Below are 22,377 nucleotides of genomic sequence, written 5' to 3' on the forward strand. Positions count from 1 at the left end.
TGGCATTATGCTAAGTGAGTAAGTCATACAGAGTAAGCAAATACCAAATGATCTCATTTATATGTAGATTCTTAAAAAAAAAACCTCACAGAAAGAGATCAGATTTGTGGTTACCAGAGGTGTGGGCCAGGGTGAGGGGAAATTGGACAAAGGTGGTCAAAAGGTACAAACTTCCAGTTTTAAGATAAATAAGTACTAGGGATGTAATGTACAGCAAGAGGACTACAGATAGCACTGCTGTATGATACATGTGAAAATTGTTAAAAGTAAATCCTAAGGAGTTCTCATCACTTGTTTTTGGTATCTATATGAAATGAGTGACATTAAACTTACTGTGGTTATCATTTTATGATGTATGTAAGTCAAATCTTATGCTGTGCATCTTAAACTTACACAGTGCTATATGTCAACTGTATCTCAATAAAACTGGCGGGGGTGGGTATGTATAGACCAGAAAAAGTAGGTACACTTGGAGATAAGCCAGCTCCAGATTTTTTTTTTTTTAAAAAAAGAGAACTAGTTTATGCCATAAAATATTAAAGCTCTTCCTTACTAGCAAAAATCCTCTACAAAGCAAGACAGATTGAGTTTCCCATTTTCTAAATTATCCTGAAGAGTCTCAGTTTTACATCTTCTCATGCCATATTTTGGGGCTTGGATATAAGAAAGAGGTAAGATGACACTGAAATAGGATGACACTGAAAATGGATGAAAAGTAAACAAAAAGGATAAAAACTAAAACAGCAAAAAGGCTCCCTGTCATCTGCACAAAGTACTTACTGCTTTGGGCTATCATCATACCTTTTTTGAGAACACCAAACCTTGCTTTTATAATCTACTACAATGTGATATGACAACCATAACAATCACCCCAAAGGGCCACCACAGACCATAAAACAAGCACAGATAAGGAAAATGGGTAGTTTACCATAGAATGATGGAATGACCATAGATTTCCCCAAAAGTCACCACAACTCTTAACCCACATGTGTGACAGCAGCTCTCCTGAGCTCAGCCAGTGATTGGGAGACAGAGGGAGTCTCTGAAAGAAGAACCTCAGGGCCAAGCCCCATCAGGGCTGGGACACAGTCATATCTTCATCCTTGCTGGAGATGGCATGAGAACATGACTTGTGAAATCCAACAGGCTAAATACTGATTTATCCTTTTAAAAGCAAGCATTAAAAAATCACATGTAGTGTACCTTTACTGCTTCACCTGCTATCAAGAGGCACACCTTGGGTTCCAACTGTGAAATCCACACGCTCAGCAACGCAGCCCAGACCTCAGTCTCCGACACATTCCAGACACCACCTGTGGGACTCAAAGACGAGCTGCCACCCGTCACTGCCAAGAATGGAAAGAAGCAAACTGAACTCACTGACACCTTAGAGCTCCTTCTACAACGATTTTATTATAAATATGCTCTTTTGGAATAAACAAATACTGCATTCAAGACTATCGGCAAACTTGTTCTAAGGTAATGAAAGGGAAAATGGAACCAGGAACCACTTAGAAGTAGAGATAAATAGCAAAGACACCTGCATGCCATGCTGAGCGCCTTTCCCCCAAGAAGTAACAGGAGGTTAACAGGGGACAGAACATTTCTCATTAGCCCATTAATGAAAATAAGCTTCAAGTTTGGTAATTTGCGCTAGTTCTGTAAACTGAACTGCTCCTGTCCTTGGTCCTAAGAAGTAGAATGGGAAGACGGTCAGTCTTCAGATCCCAGCATCAACAAGGAAGATCTTGACTTTGTAACTCTGCTCTCAGACAAAACTGTTCACTACTTGCCAGGAGTGATGTCAGAGTAGTCCTTCAGCACCCCGGCCAAGTGCTCATTGTGAGTTTTAAACCGTCGCTTTTTCTGTGAAGCTGGCTTTTTCCTTCTCTGAATAGGAGCCTACAGGAAAAGGTAAAGACAGTTAGAAACAACGGCTACTCAGAGCGGTAATATGGGGAGGATTTACAAAAGATGCCCCAGAAACCAGCAGCAAAGAGATGCAGGGTTTGTGACCTTTTTTCTGTTCTGCAGCCCAGCCTCACACACACCAATCCACACAATCCTGGTTCGAAAACACAAACCAGGGCTTTCTGTTACAGTTAAGTGCATACCTCCACCTGGAATAAATGGGCTGGCACGAAAACTAACCAGAACTACTGTAGGCAAGAAGTGGATAAAAAGAGAGGCAGTAAATCTGTTTTGTTTTTCATCTATATTATCAGGTTTAAAATTTTATCCACCATTAATTACCAATAAAACAAAGACCTGAAGCAAATACAGCAAAATGCAGAGATATGGGCAAATTGGGAAGTGGATGAACACAGAGAGATTTGTTAAATATTATCCTCTTTTCTTCACTGTATACTTGAAATCCTAATATCACATAATATTAACAAACTAAGCAATGACAGGAAACCATGAAGTGCTGCAATCACACTAATTCTTGGAGATCACTGGCAATGAATTTCCCCTTTTAAAGGAGTCCTAAAACTTCACTGACTAAAACACAAAGTCACAAACAAGTCAAGCTACAAGGCACGATGGTGGACAAGGGAAGGAGGGTGTTAGTGAAATATTTCTCATCCTGGCTTTGTCCCTGGACTGCAGAGAGCTGGTTAGCTGGTACAAGGAATTCACAGGTCTTCATTCAATTACAAATCCCTCCAATGAGCAGGATTCGGGGGCTGTAAGGACAGTAATATCTGGTTCCTAAGGGATCTGAAAGTCAACAAGGATAATTCAATGTGATCAGGGCTAAGGCAAAGCCAGGCACCGAGACCACTGGGCTCCGGGAGCAAGAGGGGTTGGGGGGTGGGATGAAGATCATAAAGGCCAGAACGATGAAGCAAGCCCCTGGCAGAAACTGGGAGGACAACACGTGGGCACCACTCGTCCTATGGCTGGAGCTTAAGAGCAGGCACTGACTGCCGGACAGGGGCTGGAGCGGGGAGGCTCTCACACACCTGGCTAGCAGCATCTGAGGGCAAAGAGATCCGCTGGCCCTCAATACACCGGATGCGATCTGAATGCACCTGACCAAGGTCACGGGATTAGGACACAGAAAAAACGGGAAGGGAGAACTACCTACCTACCTGCTCTTCCGAGAGCTGCACAGGAAGCAGGCTAACAGTTCAAAGAGCAGAAGATTACATTTTCTTCTAGAGAGTACATACCACTTTCTTTGGTCCAGATTCCTGCATGGAAGAAATACCCTGTCGCTTCAGATACTCTTCAATTTTCTCCTCATCCATTGAATCCACAGTGACACTCCTCCACAGTTTCTGAAACTCTGTGCCAACAAGACAGTAGTTACTGTACAATAGATGTTTATAAGCTATAACATCTCAGTGTGATCAAAATCAGGCTTCAATATTATCTCCTCTGATCTCAATTAGCACATCTGAGATTTCATTGTAAAAACAAAGGAAGACAGGAACATTCAGATGTTGGACACAGAGCAGCAGGAGGGCCTGGGAACACGAACTGCATCCCTACAGACCAGGTCAGCACTGCTCTATTTTTAGAGCCTATAAATGAAGGGCCATGTGATTGAGCCTCCCAGCTTTCCTGGGAAGAAACGCAGTTGACCCTCTCCTTTAATTCCAGAAATCAGTTCTCCATTGAAATAGTTCAAATTCCTGATCATCTCTCATGAGCTCAGTATACCCCCACTTCCTCTCCTACAGGAGAAGAGAAACACACAGGGAGATGAGGAACCAAAGTTTTATACGGACTGAGGAGTTACAACAGCTTATTTGCAAAAAAGGCCTTTTGAAATCAAATAAATGGGGGATGGGTGACTAAGAGGTCATAAAAGTAAGGGGACGAATACTGAGACAGTAACACTGTCTCACATGCCCTGGAAGACAGAGGAGAAAGGCCTTCCATCCAGCCTACTCCTTGTTCTCAGAGACCCCGGCCCCTCTGCCACACCACCATTTCTGCAACCAAAAGAGATCACAATTGGGACATGTCCAGAATTAAACTCGTATGCATCTTAAATTCTGTCCCTAAAGACAGGCTCAAGTAACCAGGTTTCACTTCATTATTAACATCTACTTTCCAACACACAAAAAATGTCTTATGATGGCAAATCATAAGACATTTGTACTCTGGATGGTGAAAAAGGAAAGTTCGCTGGGTGCCCTGAGGCTGGGGCTGGGCCTCCTGCTCACCGGAGACCTCTCGAGACTTAAGGATTTTTCTTGTTTCTTTAGGTAGGCTTGTATAGCTATAAACTTCCCTCTTAGAACTGCTTTTGCTGCATCCCATAGGTTTTGGATCATCGTGTTTTCATTGTCATTTGTCTCTCGGTATTTTTTGATTTCCTCTTTGATTTCTTCAGTGATCTCTTGGTTATTTATTAACGTATTGTTTAGCCTCCATGTGATTGTGTTTTTTACGTTTTTTCCCCTGTAATTCATTTCTAATCTCATAGTGTTGTAGTCAGAAAAGATGCTTGATATGATTTCAATTTTCTTAAATTTACTGAGGCTTGATTTGTGACCCAAGATATGATGTATCCTGGAGAATGTTCCATGCACACTTGAGAAGAAAGTGTAATCTGCTGTTTTTGGATGGAGGGTCCTATAAATATCAATTAAATCTATCCGGTCTATTGTGTCATTTAAAGCTTCTGTTTCCTTATTACTTTTCTGTTTGGATGATCTGTACATTGGTGTAAGTAAGGTGTTAAAGTCCCCCACTATTACTGTGTTACTGTCAATTTCCTCTTTTATAGCTGTTAGCAGTTGCCTTATGTATTGAGGGGCTCCTATGTTGGGTGCATATATATTTATAATTGTTATATCTTCTTCTTGGATTGATCCCTTGATCGTTATGTAGTGTCCTTCCTTGTCTCTTGTAACATTCTTTATTTTAAAGTCTATTTTATCTGATATGAGTATTGCTACTCCAGCTTTCTTTTGATTTCCGTTTGCATGGAATATCTTTTTCCATTCCCTCACTTTCAGTTTGTATGTGTCCCTAGGTCTGAAGTGGGTCTCTTATATATGGGTCTTGCTTTTGTATCCATTCAGTGAGCCTGTGTCTTTTGGTTGGAGCATTTAATCCATTCACGTTTAAGGTAATCATCGATATGTATGTTCCTATTACCATTTTCTTAGTTGTTACGGGTTTGTTTTTGTAGGTCCTTTTCTTCTCTTGTGTTTCTCACTTAGAGAAGTTCCTTTACCATTTGCTGTAGAGCTGGTTTGGTGGTGCTGAATTCTCTTAGTTTTTGCTTGTCTGTAAAGCTTTTGATTTCACTGAATCTGAATGAGATCCTTGCCAGGTAGAGTAATCTTGGTTGTAGGTTCTTCCCTTTCATCACTTTAAATATATCATGCCACTCCCTTCTGGCTTGTAGAGTTTCTGCTGAGAACTCAGCTGTTAACCTTATGGGAGTTCCCTCGTACATTATTTGTCATTTTTCCCTTGTTGCTTTCAATAATTTTTGACTTTAATTTTTGTCAATTTGATTACTATGTGTCTTGGCGTGTTTCTCCTGCCTGGGCCTCTCTGCGCTTCCTGGACTTGGGTGGCTATTTCCTTTCCCATGTTAGGGAAGTGTTCGACTATAATCTCTTCAAATATTTTCTCGGGTCCTTTCTCTCTCTCTTCTCCTTCTGGGACCCCTATAATGCGAATGCTGTTGCGTTTAATGTTGTCCCAAAGGTCTCTCAGGCTGTCTTCATTTCTTTTCTTTTTTCTTTATCCTGTTCCATGTCAGTGAATTCCACCATTCTGTCTTCCAGGTCACTTATCCGTTCTTCTGCTATTGATTCCTTCTCGTGTATTTTTCATTTCAGTTATTGTACTGTTCATCTTTGTTTGTTCTTTAATTCTTCTAGGTCTTTGTTAAACATTTCTTGCAACTTCTCGATCTTTGCCTCCATTCTTTTTCCAAGGTCCTGGATCATCTTCACTATCATTATTCTGAATTCTTTTTCTGGAAGGTTTTCTATCTCCACTTCATTTAGTTGTTTTTCTGGGGGTTTGTCTTGTTCCTTCAGCTGGTACATAGCCCTCTGCCTTTTCATCTTGTTTATCTTTCTGTGAATGTGGTTTTTGTTCCACAGGATGCAGGATTGTAGTTCTTCTTGCTTCTGCTGTCTGCCCTCCTGATTCACTTTGTTATACAGCAGCAACTAACACAACAATGTAAAGCAATTATACTCCAATAAAGATGTTAAAGAAATAAATAAAAAATAAACAAATGAGACCTAATTAAACTTAAAAGATTTTGCACAGCCAAGGAAACCACAGACAAAACGAAAAGACAACATACCAAGTGGGAGAAAATACTTGCAAATAATATGACAGATAAGGGGTTGATATCCAAAATATACAAATGGTTCATACAACTCTATCAACTCAATATCAAAAAAATAAACAACCTGATTAAAAAATGAGCAGAAGCTTGAATAGACATTTTTCCAAAGAAGACATACAGGTGGCCAACAGGCACATGAAAAGATGCTCAACATCTCTAATCGTCAGGAAAATACAAATAAAAAATACAATAAGATATAACCTCACACCTGTCAGAATGGCTGTCATCAAAAGATGACAAGTAACAAATGTTGTTAAGGATGTGGAGAAAAGGGAACCCTTGTACGCTGTTGGTGAGAATGTAACTCGGCGCAGCCGCTATGGAAAACAGTATGGAGGTTCCTCAAAAAACTAAAAATATAACTACCATGTGACCCAACAATTCCACTCCTGGGTATATATCCAAAGAAAATGAAACACTAATTCAAAAAGATATGTGCACCCCGATAGTCACAGCAGCACTATTTACAATAGCCAAGATATGGAAGCAACCTAAGTGTCCATCAGCAGATGAATAAAGAAGATGTGGTACATATATACAATGGAATACTACTCAGCCATAAAAAGAATGAAATAATGCCATTTGCAACCCATGGATGGACCTGGAAGGTATTGTGCTAAATGAAGTAAGACAAAGAGAAAGACAAATACTGTATGATATCACTTATATGTGAAATCTAAAAAAACGAGTGAATATAAGAAAACAGAAACAGACCCACAGATATAGAGAACAAACTAGTGGTTACCAGTGGGGGGAGGGAAGAGGCAAGCTAGGGGGATGGGATTAAGAGATACAAAAACTACTGTATATAAAATATACACTACCAAATGTAAAATAGATAGCTAGTGGGAAGCAGCCGCATAGCACAGGGAGATCAGCTCGGTGCTTTGTGACCACCTAGAGGGGTGGGATAGGGAGGGTGGGAGGGAGGGAGATGCAAGAGGGAGGGGATATGGGAACATATGTATATGTATAACTGATTCACTTTGTTATAAAGCAGAAACTAACACACCATTGTAAAGCAATTATACTTCAATAAAGATGTTTAAAAAAAAAACTACTGTATATAAAATAGATAAGCAACAAGGATATGTTGTATAGCACAGAAAAAAAATTCTATAATAAAAAAATTTTTTAATAGGTAAAGAATTTAATCAGACATTTCTCAAAAGATAATATACATGTAAAACTGAATCACTTTGCTGTACACCTGAAACTAACACAACAGTGTAAATCAACTATACTCCAATATAAAAATAAAAATTTTAAAAATAAAAAAAGACAATATACAAATGGCCATTAAGCAAAAAGATGCTCATCATTAGGGAAATGTAAATCAAAACTACGATAAGATACCATATCACACCCAGTACGACAGCTAAAATCAGTGTTAGCAATGATGTGGAGAAATTGGAACCCTCATGCACTGCTGGTGGGAATGTAAAATGATGTAGCCACTTTGCAAAACAGTATGGCAATTGCTCAAAAGTTAGCCATTGGAATTACCATATGATCCAGCAATTCCACTCCTAGGTATGTACTTAAGAGAAATGAAAAATTATTTCCACACAAAAACTTGTACATGAATGTTCATAGTACCATTATTCACAATAGCCAAAAAGTAGAAACAAGTCAAATGCCCATCAACTGATGAATGGATGAATAAAATGTTGTATATCCATAATGTAATGTCCTTTTTTAATGTAACCATTTAATGCTCTATTTCCCTTTAAGCACTGCTGTAGCTGCATCCCATGAATTTTGATATCTTGTGCTTTCACTTTCATTTAATTCAACATACTTTTTCACTTCCCTTGTGATTTCCTCCTTGAACCACGAGTTATTTAAAAGTGTTATTTAATTTCCAAATACTTTGGAGCATTTCCAAATATATCTCTGATTTCTAGTCTAATTCCATTATGATCCAAGCACATCTTTTATATGCTTTCAATTCTTTTAAATTCATTAAGGTTTTGTGGCCTAGAATACCATCTGTCTTGGTGAATATCCCATGTACAATGGAAAACATATGTATTCTGTTTTTGGGTAGTCTTGTTTTATAAATATCAATGAGGTCAAGTTGGTTGATAGTATTGTTTAAGACTTTCATGTCCTTATTAATTTTCCATCTATTTGTTCAATCAATTATTGAGAGAGCAGTGCTGTGAAATTCAATCTTAATTGTGGGTTTGTCTATTTCTCCTTTCAGTTATAGCTGTATTTTTAATATATTTATTTACTTATTTTGGCTGCAGCATGTGGGATCTTTAGTTGCAGCATGCATGCGGGACCTAGTTCCCCGACCAGGGATCGAACCTGGGTCCCCTGCATTGGGAGTGCGGAGTCTCACCCACTGGACTACCAGGGAAGCCCTGTATCTACTTTTAACTCATGTATTTTAAAGTTCTGTTGTTAAATATACATATATTTAGGACTATTATATATCCTTGGAGAAGTGAACCCTTTATCATTATGTAATGTTCCTCTTTATCCTTGGTAATTTTCTCTGTTCTGAAGACTACTTTGCCTGATACTAATACTCTAGCTTTCTTTTGATTAGTGTTTGCATGATACATCATTTTATATCCTTTTACTTTTAACCCACGTTTTTATAAAGTTTCTCATAGACAGCGTACACTAGGGTCTTGCATTTACATCCAATCTGAAAATCTGTCTTATTATGTTTAGGCAATTTACATCTATCTCAATTAGTATGTTTAGATGATTTTACAGTGAAAAGTATGTTATATGATTTTGTATGTTTAGACAGATGAAAATCTGTCTTAGTATGTTGAGATGATTTACATTTAACATAATTATCACTTAATGTGGTTGGAATAAAATCTATCATCTTGCTCACTGTTTCTATTTGTTTCATCTACTCCCTTTTTCCTTCTGTTCCTGTGTTCATCTGGATTAACTAAATATATTTTTATGATTCCATTTTCTCTCTGTTATTGTCTTATTACTTACAGTTTTCTTTATGGAGCTATATGTAATTGATATATAACACCGTATTAATTTTAGATGTATAACATAATGATATGATACATGTATATATTGTGAAAAGATTACCACAGTAAGTTCAGTTAACATAAATCGCCTCACATAGTGATAATCCTCTTTCTTGTGAACCTACTCTCCTAGCAGCTTTCAACTGTACAATATAGTACTATTAACTATACTTGTTTTTTTTTAATGGTTTCAGTGGTTGTCCTAGGGTTTACAATACACATCTTTAGCTAACCAGAGCCTAACTTCAAGTAAATTATACCAGATCATATGTAAAGATGTTATAATAGTATATTCCCTCCTGACCTCTGAGCTAGTCATAAATTTTACTTTTACATATGTTCTAAACACAAATTCATGTCTAATATGTCTGCTTTATAGTCAGCTATCTTTCAGAGTGATTAAAATTTTTAATTAAAAATTTTAATTAGACAAACATGAATTTTATATTTACTTTCATTTATTCCATTTACAGCACACTTACTTCCTTGTATAGATCCAAGTTTCTGTCTAGTATCACATCCCCTCTGCTTGAAGAACTTCCTTAAGGGATTTCTGGTAATGCAGGTCTGATGACAGTGAATTCTCTCAGTTTCTGTGATACTGAGAGAATATTCCTCTGAGAGAGTATTTATCCTTCGTTTTTTAAAGATTACTTTTGCTGGGTACAGAATTCTGTGTTGAAAACTTCTTCCCTTTTAGTGCTTTAAAGATGTCACTGCACTGTGTTTTGGTTTGCACAGAATCAAATGACAAGTCTGCTGTAATTCTTTTTTCCTCTGTAATGAGCTTTTTCCTCTGACTACTTCAATATTTTCTCTTCATCTTCGGTTTTTGGCAGTTTGAAAATGATATGCTTAGGTGTTTTTTCTGTCATTTGTTTCTTTTGGGGGATTATCTTGCCTCATGTTCTCTGAGCTTCCTGGACCTCTGATTTGGTGTCTATCATTAATTTTACAAAATACTTAGCCATTATTTCTTCTCTCCCATTCTCTTTCTCTTCTCCTTCTGAGATTTTAATTATAAATTCAGACCATTTGATGTTATCTCACAGCTAATGGAGGCTCTGCTGTATGTCTTCACATTTGTCTTTCTGCATTTCAGTTTAATTTGTACTGGCCTATCTTGCAGTTTACAGATTCTTTCCTTGGCTATGCCAAGTTGACTACTGAGCTTACTAAAGGCATTTTTTGTCTCTGTTACTGTGCTTTTCATTTCTAGAATTTTCATTTGATTTTCTTATAATGTCTATCTCTCTGATGAAATATCCTACCTGATCATGCATGCTGTCTGCCTTTTCTACTGGAGGCCTTAACATATCAACCAGTGTTATTTTAAATTCCATGTCTGACAGTTCCAATATCTGTGTCCTAAGAATTTGGTTCTGTAAATTCCCTTGTCTCAAAAGTGCTTTGCTTTTTCCTTGCTTCTTTTTATGCCTCATAATTTTTTTGAAAGCAGGATATCCTCTGTAGGACAGCTGAGACTGAGGTAAATAGTTTTTGTGCTGGGAAATGGGCACGCCTTTCCTTCTGCTAGGCCTTCAGCGTGTGGAGGTAGAGGCATTCTATTGTCAGAATGTGAACTTGGTTTGGAATCTGTTGCTGCTATGGTTACCCACAATGCACCACAGGCTCCAAATGCCTCCAGCCATACCTTGTGTTTAGGGTAGAGACTGCTTTGCCAGAGGGTTTTTCCTCAGTGTCTGCTCAACCTGCTCTTTTAGGTCTTCCCTATGCTGCACCTTGGATGGTCTGTCAGCCTCCATGCTCTTGCGACTCTCACGGAATTCCACTGCTACCTGTTACTCCAAATCTGTCAGCCTATATGGGGGTGGGTGGGAGTTCTCTGATATTCCGATTAAGCCTCAGCTTCATTTAGACAAGCCCTACGTTCCGAGGTGCCTGGGGGTAGCCTTCTCAGTGTTCCTGCCCTGCCCCCTCCGCCAAAGTTCTGGGCCCAGCATATATTCCTCCCTTCCCCCAGGTAGAGGGTTTTCTTTCTTTTCTCCTCACAGGAGTTGAAGGCTTCTGTCTCATGGGAGACAGGGAGGAAGGAGAAGCCAGACAGGGCTTCATGTCTCTTCTCAAGCATCTACCGCTCCCCTCCTCCAGAGCTGCCCTCTAATGCCAGTACCCCCACCCTGGCCTCTGCTTTGTAAGCAGCGAGGGCAGTCTGCGGAGAAGAGCCTGTGAGTGGGTGCGAACTCCCATGTGTCTGCGGCCCCCAGGGGTTCTACACTCGCTTGCTAGCCCACACTAAGCGTTTAGCAGGTCATTAAACATTTTAACTGAATTCTTCTGAGAAGTGTGCATGTTCCCTGTGCCAGGTAGACACGTGTTTGCATCCCACCTTTTCTTGGAGGTGCCTGCCTTTCCTTCGATTCCAGGTTACGTGGTTGCCCTGCAACCTCAGCTCTCTGATGGAGTCAAGAAAACTGCAACTCTGCAGCTGCCCAGGGTTTGTTGTTGCTGCAAGAGCGGGCACAGTGCTCTCCCCAGCTTTCGCTAAGTGAAAGCTACAAGCCCCCAACTATCTACCTCTTAGCCAAGGTTTGAGAACAATGTGACTAACATGGCTAGCTCTGCTCACATCAGGCATATATGAGAGAAAATAGCTTCAGGTCAAACTTCCACGTCAGCAACAAAAACATCTAATTCCAAAAAGGCACACAAAATTATTTTAAAATGTACACCACATCAGGGAATTTACAGGTCAGATTTACATAGCTGCTGAAGGAATTATGTCACACACAATAGTTCTGACATTTTAAATATGACGTTAAATTCTATCAACTTGTAAAAATTGTATTCACTATTTAGAATAAGTAATACGTGATATAACTGTATAACAACTATACTGTGTACTTCTCTCTGTATAACAAAAAGGTAAGGAGAAAAAAATACATGTAATAAAAACACCTTTCACTCAGTGTTAAACTTCACTCAGTTCACTCTTTACCAAACCTCTGTGTTACCAGCATTGCAAAATTTCAGTTCCTTGAAGACTGAAACTACTTTCACTTTGTACCTGATGTGTACAGAGCTTATTATATACCTCAGGCCGCTTATGACACAATGACAGAGGCAATATGACAGGAATGGTCTGGAAAGCCAAAAAGAATATACACCACTATACATTTTCATAGTACAGTGGAATTGAAAGGACATTAAAACAAAATTTAACTACTTCCTTTTGCTAAAAGAAACATCACTTGAGCTGTATTCAGAGGAAAATACCTGAATAAAAATTCTTCAATGTCTTTGTTTCAATGAAACATTTCTACTTTAATCCATGGCTTTCCTTAGCTCAATGCTGTTGCAGTATTTACATAATACATCTACTGTGTAAATGTATTACAGCTGCATAAATACTTAAGATGAACACTGGAAGGCAGGGCCTAATTTTAGAAACAGGATCTCACAAGATCCCAAATTTAATTACTTGTTAATGTTTGTAGGGACAGAAAATGCTCAGATTTTCTGACAGAGGTACAAAGAGAAATAAACTGGTGTAAATTTTATAAAAATCACGGCAAGAAAATACAAATTAAAATCAAGATAATCTGTATTTTCTGTGAGGCCGGCAAAGTTAACTAAAAACATCTAGTGAGGGTAAAGAAATGGATACCTTCGCATATAAATTGGTCCCAAAACTTGGTGCAAACTTTAGGATGGGCATTAGGTAGGCTATTGAAATTTTTTTCAAACATGCCTTATCTTTTGACCCACCAATTATACTTTAAGAAAACTACAATAAGGAGATAACCAAGCAAGTGTACATATATTTATGTGCAAGGACTGAGCATTATTTATAATAGCATATAGCAAAAAAATAAAACAAACACTAAGTTTCTCTTTGTGGAGCATAAGAAAAAGTGTTTTAAAGTATGTCCCTATCTGGAATACCATATAGCTATTAAAAAATGACCTAAAACAGCATCAGGGCCCCAGGGGAGTAGCTACTGGGAGGAGTCTAGATTCTAAGGATAAAGCTGAAATCGCTGAAGCTTCCAGGAAGAAAAGAACAAGTTACCGGCAATGGGGGGTCAGTCAGATTGTCATCGGACTTCGTACAGGAACACCACCTAACAGTATGTCACTGCCACACATCAGCACTCCGACTGAACTGACTCTGCTTCTCTGCTACCTGTCTAACCAACTGCAAAATCACAGATCCACTGAGTTAATAACCAGATAGCTGAATAAAGTAACCAGATGAGTAAGATTAAAACACCTAATATTTTGGTACTATTTTATATTTTTAATGTTACTAATAATAGCTAACCTGCTGATACTATTATTCATACTATGTGCCAGGTTCCATTCCAAGCTCTAAGCATTTTTATTTATATTAACTCATTTAATCCCCGTAAGGACCACTGAAGTACAGATACCACTATTCCTATTTTATAGATGAGGAATCTCAGACAGAGAGGGGTTAAGTATTACTAGGCAGTATCTTGCCTAAGCTAGTAAGGAGCAGAGCCAAGATTTAAACCTACAGATCGACTGCTCAGACCAACCTCTTGACCACTGCATTTATATTGCCTCTAATGAATAAGATTCTGATTTAAGAAAATAAATACCTCTGTGAAATAAAACACATACCTACATCCAACTACTCTGGGTTCACTTATCTATTTAATCCTTTTTAATTACCACACAACAGACTTTCTCCTTACTTATGCTATATCTCATTTTTGGACATTTGCTTCTATCACAGATAGAATGAAGGGTGAATCTTCAGTGTGACTGAAAGCTTGCCCACTCAACATTTCCTCTCTATAGCTAAGACTGCCACCTAGTGAGCTAAAACAAAATAACATGATCAGCGTAATTATTTTGAGAAATAAAATACAAAAAAAGACAGACAGGTGGACAGTGAGAAAGACAAATGTTAAGATATGCATCTGTGGGCTTTCCTGGTGGCGCAGTGGTTAAGAATCCGCCTGCCAATGCAGGGGACACGGGTTCAAGCCCTGGTCCAGGAAGATCCCACATGCCGCGGAGCAACTAAGTCCGTGAGCCACAACTACTGAGCCTGCGTGCCACAACTACTGAAGCCCGCGCGCCTAGAGCCCGTGCTCTGCAACAAGAGAAGCCACCGCAGTGAGAAGCCCGCACACCACAATGAAGAGTAGCCCCCCCTCGCCACAACTAGAGAAAGCCCATGTGCAGCAACAAAGACCCAACGCAGCCATAAATAAATAAATAAATAAATAAATAAATTTATATATATAAAAAAAGATATGCATCTGTTTTCAATAGGTCTTCTCTGGAAACACATAATTTAAATCATTAACAAAAAACCTCCGTTTTTAAAATAAGTGATTTACGCAATACCGACACTTTCAACTAAAAGAACGGCGTCTTACCCCTGAGGTTCCTGTGGGTGGCTGTGACCCCCAGGGTCTCTATAGCACTGTATGAACACCACAGTGACATGCTGTATGACATGTTGTACCATATGTGTACCCATGTCATTCCACCCTCCACCTGGGCTCAAGGACAGAAATCTCATTCACTTTGCTATCCCTCATATCACTGAATGCGCTGAATGAAGGAATGCACAAAAAGAAGCTTGAAGACAACATATCGTAATATTTCTGTTTTATAAACATAAACTGTACCTTTAATATAACTCTCAACCTGGGCAATTCTGCTCCCCAGGGAACTTTTGGTAATGTCTGGATACATTTTTGGGTGTCACACTGTGGGGAAAGGTATGCTACTGGCATCTAAAGCAGGGAGGGATGCTGCTAATCATCCCAAAATGCACTGTGACAACCCTGACACCAAAAAAATTATCCGGCTCCAAACATCAATACTGCCAAGGTTGAAAAACCCTGCATCCTCCCAACTATCTTTATTAGAAAGTATACAGATTAATGATAAATACCAGTTTATAATAAACTGAGCCTAAAACCCAATTCTGTTTTACGTATGTAAACAAAGTATTTCTTATACTGGTTTAATACACACTTGATTTTCTAAGAATATACAGTGTATAATGTATATGAATACAGTATGATTAACCTTTGTAATCACAGAAAAGCTACACCTTGTATTTTTTTAGAACTTTACCAAGAATTCTTTATCACTTAAGGAAAACACCAATTATGGTATATAAGTTGCCAATGAATCACACCTTCATTAGTTCACTTGTAGCTATCACATTCAATGGTAATTCTACATAAAAATGTAAACAGCTATTTCATTTATATTCCATTTATATCTGAGTATGTATAAATGTGCTTGAACAATTACAAATATTGAAATAAATTTTAAAAATATAAATCTGCACTTCTCTTTTTATGAATCCAGCATACACCCATACCAAACCCTGAGAAAGCACACAAAAAAAGAAAAAAGCAAAAATCCTTAAATACATTAGTAAAAGGAACGCAGAAATACAGGCGCCAAAGAAGGGTTATTCTAGGACTAAAAGGATGGTTCAATATTGAGAAATCTAGTAATGTATTTCACCAATAGCAGTAAAGATATTTAAAAGATGCAAAAGTAATTTACTGTTTACCCTCCCAATATTTTCCTGATTTATATGGCGTTTCATTAACATAAAAAATACATATACATATATCCACCGTATCAGGTCTGTAAGGATATTTGCTGCAGCAATGTTAAGTGTTTAAAAATCCATGCATCAGACACACCTATAAAACAGAATACTAAATAGCCACATAGGGGGACTTCCCCTGTGGTCCAGTGGGTAAGACTCTGCAGTCCCAATGCAGCGTGCCCAGGTTTGATCCCTGATCAGGGAACTAGATTCCCCATGCATGCCGCAACTAAAGATCCCACATGCTGCAACTAAGAAGTCCACATGCCACAACAAACATCCCGTGTGCCGCAACTAAGACCTGGCACAACCAAAATAAATAAATAAATAATAAAAATAAATAATATCCTAAAAATAAATAAATAAATAGCCACACAGCATCACTGAATACCTACAGTATAGAGAAAGTAAACTAGAGAAACACTAAACTATTTACAGCACTTATTTCTAGATGTGTGGGATTTTACTAAAAAGCATATATGATTACTTTTATAATCTGAGGGGCAAAAAGTGAAAATCCTCATTTTGTCTTTATAGCCAAGTAATAAGGAGATGGGAAGAATTTAAGCCTTGCAAAAGGCCATATAACATGGCAAATGAAAACAGGTAATACTAAGGAACAGAACTGTAGGTAAAAAATACACAAACAGGAAAACACTGACCAAAGTTAAAACAACAGTATACACAGAAAGCACACACAAGGCACACAAAAATCACAATGGCTTAGTGTAAGGACTACTGTGAGGGTTACTGCTAAATCCAAGTGTACTCCTAAAATTTCTCCAATGAAATACCATCAAGAAATCCTACAGTTTCATGCTACTCTTACAGAGCTACTGCAATCTCTCTCCTATCAAACACTTGCCTCAATTTAAACATCTACTTCCAGAACAGATATGCTACACTATGCTGCCATCTAGAGAGCAGACTTAATACTAAAAATTCCCACTGAGAAGGTTTACGTTGTTGAAAGTGCCAAGATAAATGAAAGAGAAACTAAAAATAGTGATGTACTATATTGGGAAGTAGGAAAGAGAGACAGGTGTTGGAATCAGAGAGATGATAAAGAATAAGTCATTAGACGATGTTTCAAGTTAAAAAAATAAAGAAATAACAGTATAAGCATATTATTTAGCCAGATGGGAAAAACCACCAGAAGAATCTAAAATAAACCCAGTTAAGTTACTTGCCAGAAAAAAAAAGGGACTGGAACTGGAGAAAGGAAAAGCGCATCTGCTGTTTATTGTAAGATCTTCCTTAACTATTTGAACATGTGATACCTGTGATAAGTTTTTTTTTAATACTGTGAAAATTTTCTTCAAATGGATTAACTAGGCTTAAGAATAAAGGAATCGGTTGTTTCTTTGTTTAAACTCAGAAGGACTTAAAGGTCAAGTCCATCCATACGGTTTTTAAAAGAAATCAATTTGACAATTATAAAAGTTTACATAACACCAAAATTCCAAGTAAAAGAGACTCAGGCAATACTAAAATTGCTCAGCCAAATCTTTCTTAAATGAGCACCTATCATTACAATGTATAGAAGGAGCTGACTACTATCTTGTTTACATACAGGAAGCTTACCTTATTTATTAGAAATGGCATTATAGAAGAGCCGGAATACTTTGCAAATTTCATTTAATTAACAAACATTTATCGAGAACCAACTATATATCAATACAAGGTATTCTTGATGAGGATTTTCACAAAAATACAATATTCTATTTCCTACAAAAAATCATGGTCATCTAAGTAACCTTAGGTTGACGAAACTACAGCACCACAAGCCTGATTATCTACAGCCAGATAACACATAAGAGAAAACCTTAGGGTTACTGTACAAATTACAAGTCATAATCAAGACAGGTTTGGGCTCTATAGGGACAAGATTTGTAAATGCACTTCTTATACAAAATTACTCATTCAACAGAAACTCTTTCATTTAATGTCATAAAAAAAAGTCAATATGACTACCAGGTTGGCACAGCAATAGTTTCACTGTTTGCAGTCTATACTACTATCATACTATATGTCCCTCTATATTTTTAGAATATTTTGCTGGGAGTTTGTATCACTTTTGAAATTTTATAATTAAAATGACGTTCAATCCTTTTCTTGCCTTTTGATAAAACTTCAAAATTAATACAAATTTAGAGTAAAACATATTTGCTTACATGAGAATATCTACTTGTATAGAAAAGAAATTTCTCATGACTAAACCCTTGTTTAATTACTGTTTTACTTGAAAATATTGATGAAATATTTTAAACTAAAATCCAAAATATAAGTATCACACATTTAGTACAAGACAACATATAGCTTAGCATACATACAACTCTAAAATTGCCAGAAAGAAAAAATTAATCTCCTTTCTTATCCAATTTGATAATCAAAAAATTCTAAGTTATTTAAGAGAATATCAGTCTCCACAAAAAGTTTATTCTTTTTCCCATCCTGAAACAAGCTTTCATATCAAGATATGAAGTAATATTTGTAAAACAACAGAAATAAAGAAATAAACTCCTGTTTGGTACAGCTGAGCTATGAGCATAAGAAATCATGAACTGCTATACTATGACTGTACCTAAAATCTTTCAAATTACACATTTCAAACTGCATTGTGAGAAACAATACATTAGACATAGGAGTTATTAGCGTTAAGAGATGATAATGCTAAAAAAGCAGTATTATAAAATTTAAGTTATAATTGTATTATAAATATTATAAATTCTGTCACCCTAAATTTGTAACATGTCTGCAAATTAAAGAAAGTATCTATACAGAAAGGCTCACCTTCATCCACAGAAAACTGACAGCTCTTATCGTTGAAGAAAAGAATCTTCTTCTTATCAGGACGGTTTACAAATAGTATCTGGTCCCCTAAAGCCTTAAAGATAAAGAAAAAATTTTCAGTTAACTCCAAATTACATCACCCAAGGAAAAAACAAAAAAAAATTTTTTTTTTTTTAAAACAACAAAGGACTCCCACTTCCTTTAACCCCCAGTACACCATTAGGGTCCACTAGACCAAATTTTAATTCTTGAGTTTCTTTCTTGAGCAGTTCTATTTTTAAGAATTGATATTTTGAGACTTTTATTCTTAGAGATCATCCAAAGTACATAAAGAAAAAAAACTGTTTTAAATAGAACAAAATTCAATCTATGTTGCAATTACAATTTGGGTCTACTGGACCCTTTCATTAATCTATGAGAAAAACTGTGGAACCTCATTGTTCTTACTTTTCCTTTACCTTGAAATATTTTGTTACTCATCATTATCCATCTATCATTTCCAATTATGCTTTGAAAAGCTAGAACAGTAAGAAAATGGAAGAATGATTAAATCACCTAAAAATGTGTGTGCAACTGTGAGATAAATAGCATCCTTCAGTTTTCTTACTGCACTGCCCAAAATACTGCATCATCTTTAAAGAAAATATAAAAGACTTGAGTAGTCTTTACTATCTTTTAGCTTTCACTGAGCACAGTTGACAATTAAAAATTTTTCATTTTCTACTACTCTAGCAATGACAAGAAAATTGATATAAGATATTTCATTATTATTAATTAATGAGAACAAGAATGCAAAAAGCCTGATAGCAGTAATCTGGACTATAATGATGATGGTGAAATTCATCACAGAAATAAAGTCTCAATCTATGAGCCTTTAGATGACAATAATCTCAGCCTTAGGCATCAATGTGTGAACTACATGGACTTAACAGATATATAAAGAACATTCCATCCAAAAGCAATAGAATACACATTATTCTCAAGTACACACTTGATATTCTCTGGGATAGTTAATATGTTAAGCCACAAAACGAGTCTTAACAAATCACATCAAGCACCTTTTCTGACCACAATGGTACGTAAAACTAAAAATCAATTATAAGAAGATGGAAAATTCACAAATATGCAGAGATTAAGCGATATGCAGAAATTAAGCAATATGCTTCTAATCACTGGGTCAAAGAAGAAATTTAAACATACCTTGAAAAAAATGAAAATGGAAATACAACATACCAAAACTTATGAGGTTAAAAAAAAAAAAAAAAAGCAATTCTAAGAGAAAGTTCACAGGTATAAATGCCTACATCGAAAAACAAGAACAGTATCAAATAACCTAAACTTACACCTCAAGGAACTAGAAAAAGAACAAATGAAGCGTGAAGTTGGTATAAGGAAGGAACTAACAAAGATTAGAGTGGAAATAAATTTAAATAGAGACTAAAAAGACAACAGAAAAGATTAATGAAACTATGAGCTGGTTCTTTGAAAAGATAAACAAAATTGACAAACCTTTAGCTCAACTAACCAAGAAAAAAGGACAGAAAACTCAATTAAATCAGAAATGAAATGAGAGGCGTTACAAATAATACCACAGAATACAAAGAATAAGAGACTACTATGAACGTACACCAACAAAATTGGACAACCTAGAGGAAATGGATGAATTTCTAGAAACATATAAGCTATCAAGACTGAATCGTGAAGAAATAGGAATTCTGAACAGATCAGTTACTAATAAATTGAATAAGTACTCAAAAATCTCCCAACAAACAAAAGTCCAGGACCAGACAACTTCACTAGTGAACTCTACTGAACAAAGAAGAATATCAATCCTTCTCAAACTCTTCCAAAAAACTGAAGCAGTTCATCAAACTCATTTTTCGAGGCCAGCATTACCCTGATACCAAAACCAGATAAAGTATGCTACAAGAAAAGAAAATTACAGGCCAATATCCCTGATGAACATAGATGCAAAAAATCCTCAACAGAATAGTCAACACACCAAATTCAACAATACATTAAAAGAATCACACACCACAATCAAGTGGGATTTATTCCAGGCATGCAAGGATGGCTCAATATCTGCAAATCAATCAATGTGATATAGCACATTAATAAAATGAAAGATAAAAATCATATGATCATTTCAGTAAATGCAGAAAAAGCATTTGGCAAAATTCAACATCCACTTATGATAACTCTCCACAAAATGGATACCAAAGTAACATACCTCAACATAATAAAGGCCATATATGACAAGTCCACAGCTTACATCAAATTCAACAGTGAAAGGCTGAAAGCATTGCCTCTAAAATCAGAACAAGACAAGGATGTCTACTCTGCCACTTTTACTCAACATAGTATTAGAGTCCTAACCAGAGCAATTAGGCAAGAAAAAGAAATAAAAGGTATACAAATTGGAAAGGAAGAAATAAAAATATTACTTTTTGCAAACTGTATTTTATGTATCTCCCTAAAGACTTCACCAAAAAACTATTAGAATAATGAATTCAGTAAAGTTTTGTATATTGTATAATCAATATACAAAAATTTTGAGTTTCTATGCACTAATAACTATCAGAAAGAGAAATTAACAATCCCATTTACAATTGCATCAAAAAGAATAAGATACCTAGAAATAAATTTCACCAAGGAGATAAATAACGTCTACACTGAAAACTATATGACAATGATGAAAGAAACTGAAGAAGACACAAAAAATGGAAAGATATTCTGTGCTCATGGATTGGAAGAGTTAATATTGTTAAAATGTCTATACTACCCAAAGCAAAATATAGATTCAATGCAATCCCTATCAAAATTCCAATGGCATTTTTCACAGAAATAGAACAATGCTAAAATTTATATGGAACCACAAAAGATCCTGTCAGCCAAAGCAATCTTGAAAAAGAACAAAGCTGAAAGCATCACACTGCCTATACTACAAAGGTATAGTAATTGAAACAGTATGGTACTGGCATAAAAACAGACACATAGATCAATGGGACAGAAGAGAGAACCCAGAAATAAACCTATGCATATATGGTGAATTAAGTTACGACAAAGGTGCTAAGAATATACAATAGGGAAAGGATAGTCTCTCAATAAATGGTGCTGGGAAAACTGGGCAACCACATGCAAAAGAATGAAACTGAACCATTATCTCATACCATATGCAAAAATTATTTCAAAATGGATTAAAGACCTGAATGTAAGACCTGAAACCATAAGACTCCTGTAAGAAAACACAGGCAATAAGCTCCTTGACATTCATCTTGGCACCTTTTCAGATTTGACATCAAAAGCAAAAGCAACAAAAGCAAAAATAAACAGGTGGGATCACATTATACTAAAAAGCTTCTGCACAGCAAAGGAAACATCAACAAAATGAAAAGGCAACCTACTAAGTGGGAGAAAATATTTGCAAATCATATATCTGATAAGGGGTTAACATCCAAAATATATAAAGAACTCATGGAACTCAACAGCAAAAAAACAAAAAACCCCACCCGATTAAAAATTGGGCAGAAGATTTGAATAGACGTTTTCCTGAAGAAGACACACAGATGGTCAGCAGGTATGTGAAAAGATGCTCAACATCACTAATCATCAGGAAAATGCAAATGAAAACCACAACAAGATTATCACCTCACACC

The 22,377-nt window shown here is 36.6% G+C and overlaps 1 protein-coding gene across 1 annotated transcript in view; it reads right to left on the reverse strand.

Annotated features, from left to right (window-relative positions):
• Positions 1-1,394: 1,394 nt before the first annotated feature.
• Positions 1,395-22,377, reverse strand: part of GTF2E2 (general transcription factor IIE subunit 2) — a 54,312-nt gene continuing 33,329 nt past the window's right edge. The window contains exons 6-8 of the mRNA XM_061177309.1: positions 18,722-18,815; positions 3,177-3,292; positions 1,395-1,902 (exon numbers count right to left, since the gene is read on the reverse strand). Coding sequence (XP_061033292.1) covers positions 1,786-1,902; positions 3,177-3,292; positions 18,722-18,815 — 327 coding nt within the window. The 3' untranslated portion in view covers positions 1,395-1,785. The remainder of the gene's footprint in view (positions 1,903-3,176; positions 3,293-18,721; positions 18,816-22,377) is intronic.

Source organism: Eubalaena glacialis, chromosome 20 (genome assembly GCF_028564815.1).
Source record: "Eubalaena glacialis isolate mEubGla1 chromosome 20, mEubGla1.1.hap2.+ XY, whole genome shotgun sequence".
Taxonomy (NCBI): domain Eukaryota; kingdom Metazoa; phylum Chordata; class Mammalia; order Artiodactyla; family Balaenidae; genus Eubalaena; species Eubalaena glacialis.